This window comes from Ciona intestinalis, unplaced genomic scaffold, assembly GCF_000224145.3.
Source record: "Ciona intestinalis unplaced genomic scaffold, KH HT000452.1, whole genome shotgun sequence".
Taxonomy (NCBI): Eukaryota; Metazoa; Chordata; class Ascidiacea; order Phlebobranchia; family Cionidae; genus Ciona; species Ciona intestinalis.
Window position 1 is genome coordinate 7,354 of NW_004190773.1, and position 981 is coordinate 8,334.

Genomic DNA, 981 nt, shown 5'->3' on the forward strand with positions numbered 1-981 from the left:
AAACCATTAATTCGTTGTAGACATACGGTTACATGACAAAGATGATGAGAATTTTCACTGTTTGTTGCCAGTTTTCTTAAGTATCTTGGTCAGGTTTTCTGGACGAAGAAGGCGTTACCATCTGGTCGCATTCCTGTTGGATATAAACTAGACACCTTCTTATGTAAGTCTTGTTACATGAATGTAGTAGTGTGAGAAAAGACAGACCACCTTAAGAAAATATTATTCAAATACCTTGATTGCATTTTACACAATTAACAATGGTATATGGGAATCATGAGGATACAGTTTAATAATTCTTTGGAAGATTTCTGTTTACTGCCCAATGGGATCATAAAATAGAATAAAAAGGTATCCCATCTTCCCCAACCCTACTATTTGTCCTACTGGCAACTTTTTAAAAGGCATAAGGATACCATTATTCATTAGCGTTATCATTTATTTCCTATTAAAGTAGCTTAACATTAAAGTGTTTTGGGTATGTTTTATAAAATAAGTGTAAAAATACTGTATGATATACTTAGCATATTCCCTATTCATTTGTAGTAAGATTTAAAATTAAGTTTTTTTATTGAAGCGACGCATGTAAGGGCAAAAAAGGCAATAGACGAGGCAGTGAAGATGTACCGAGATAATTCTTGTATTGATATTGAGCCTTATGATCAAGCCAAACATGGGGCTCATTTTGTTAATATCAAAAACCAAGCTGGGTGTTCGTGAGTAATTATTGTATTATAAAGTTTTTTTTTTATGCAAATTAAGTAAAGGAAACCAGGTTTTGTCAGTATTTCCAATCTTGTTTATATTCAGCGTTTTTTGTATGAGATAAAAAAACGTTATATATTTAGTTCTTTAAAAAAAAATTTAGAGTAGATTATATTATTTAAAAATACGAAGAGCAGAGAACTAACAAGTTAACTAGTTTATCTTTTTAAGTTCTTCCATCGGGTATGTACCACCGCCGACAGAACAACACATGAG

The 981-nt window shown here is 31.7% G+C and overlaps 1 protein-coding gene across 1 annotated transcript in view; it reads left to right on the forward strand.

Annotated features, from left to right (window-relative positions):
• Positions 1-80, forward strand: part of LOC108950634 — a 2,253-nt gene extending 2,173 nt beyond the window's left edge. Inside the window, exon 5 of the mRNA XM_018816648.2 lies at positions 21-80. Coding sequence (XP_018672193.2) covers positions 21-80 — 60 coding nt within the window. The remainder of the gene's footprint in view (positions 1-20) is intronic.
• The last annotated feature ends 901 nt before the right edge of the window (positions 81-981 follow it).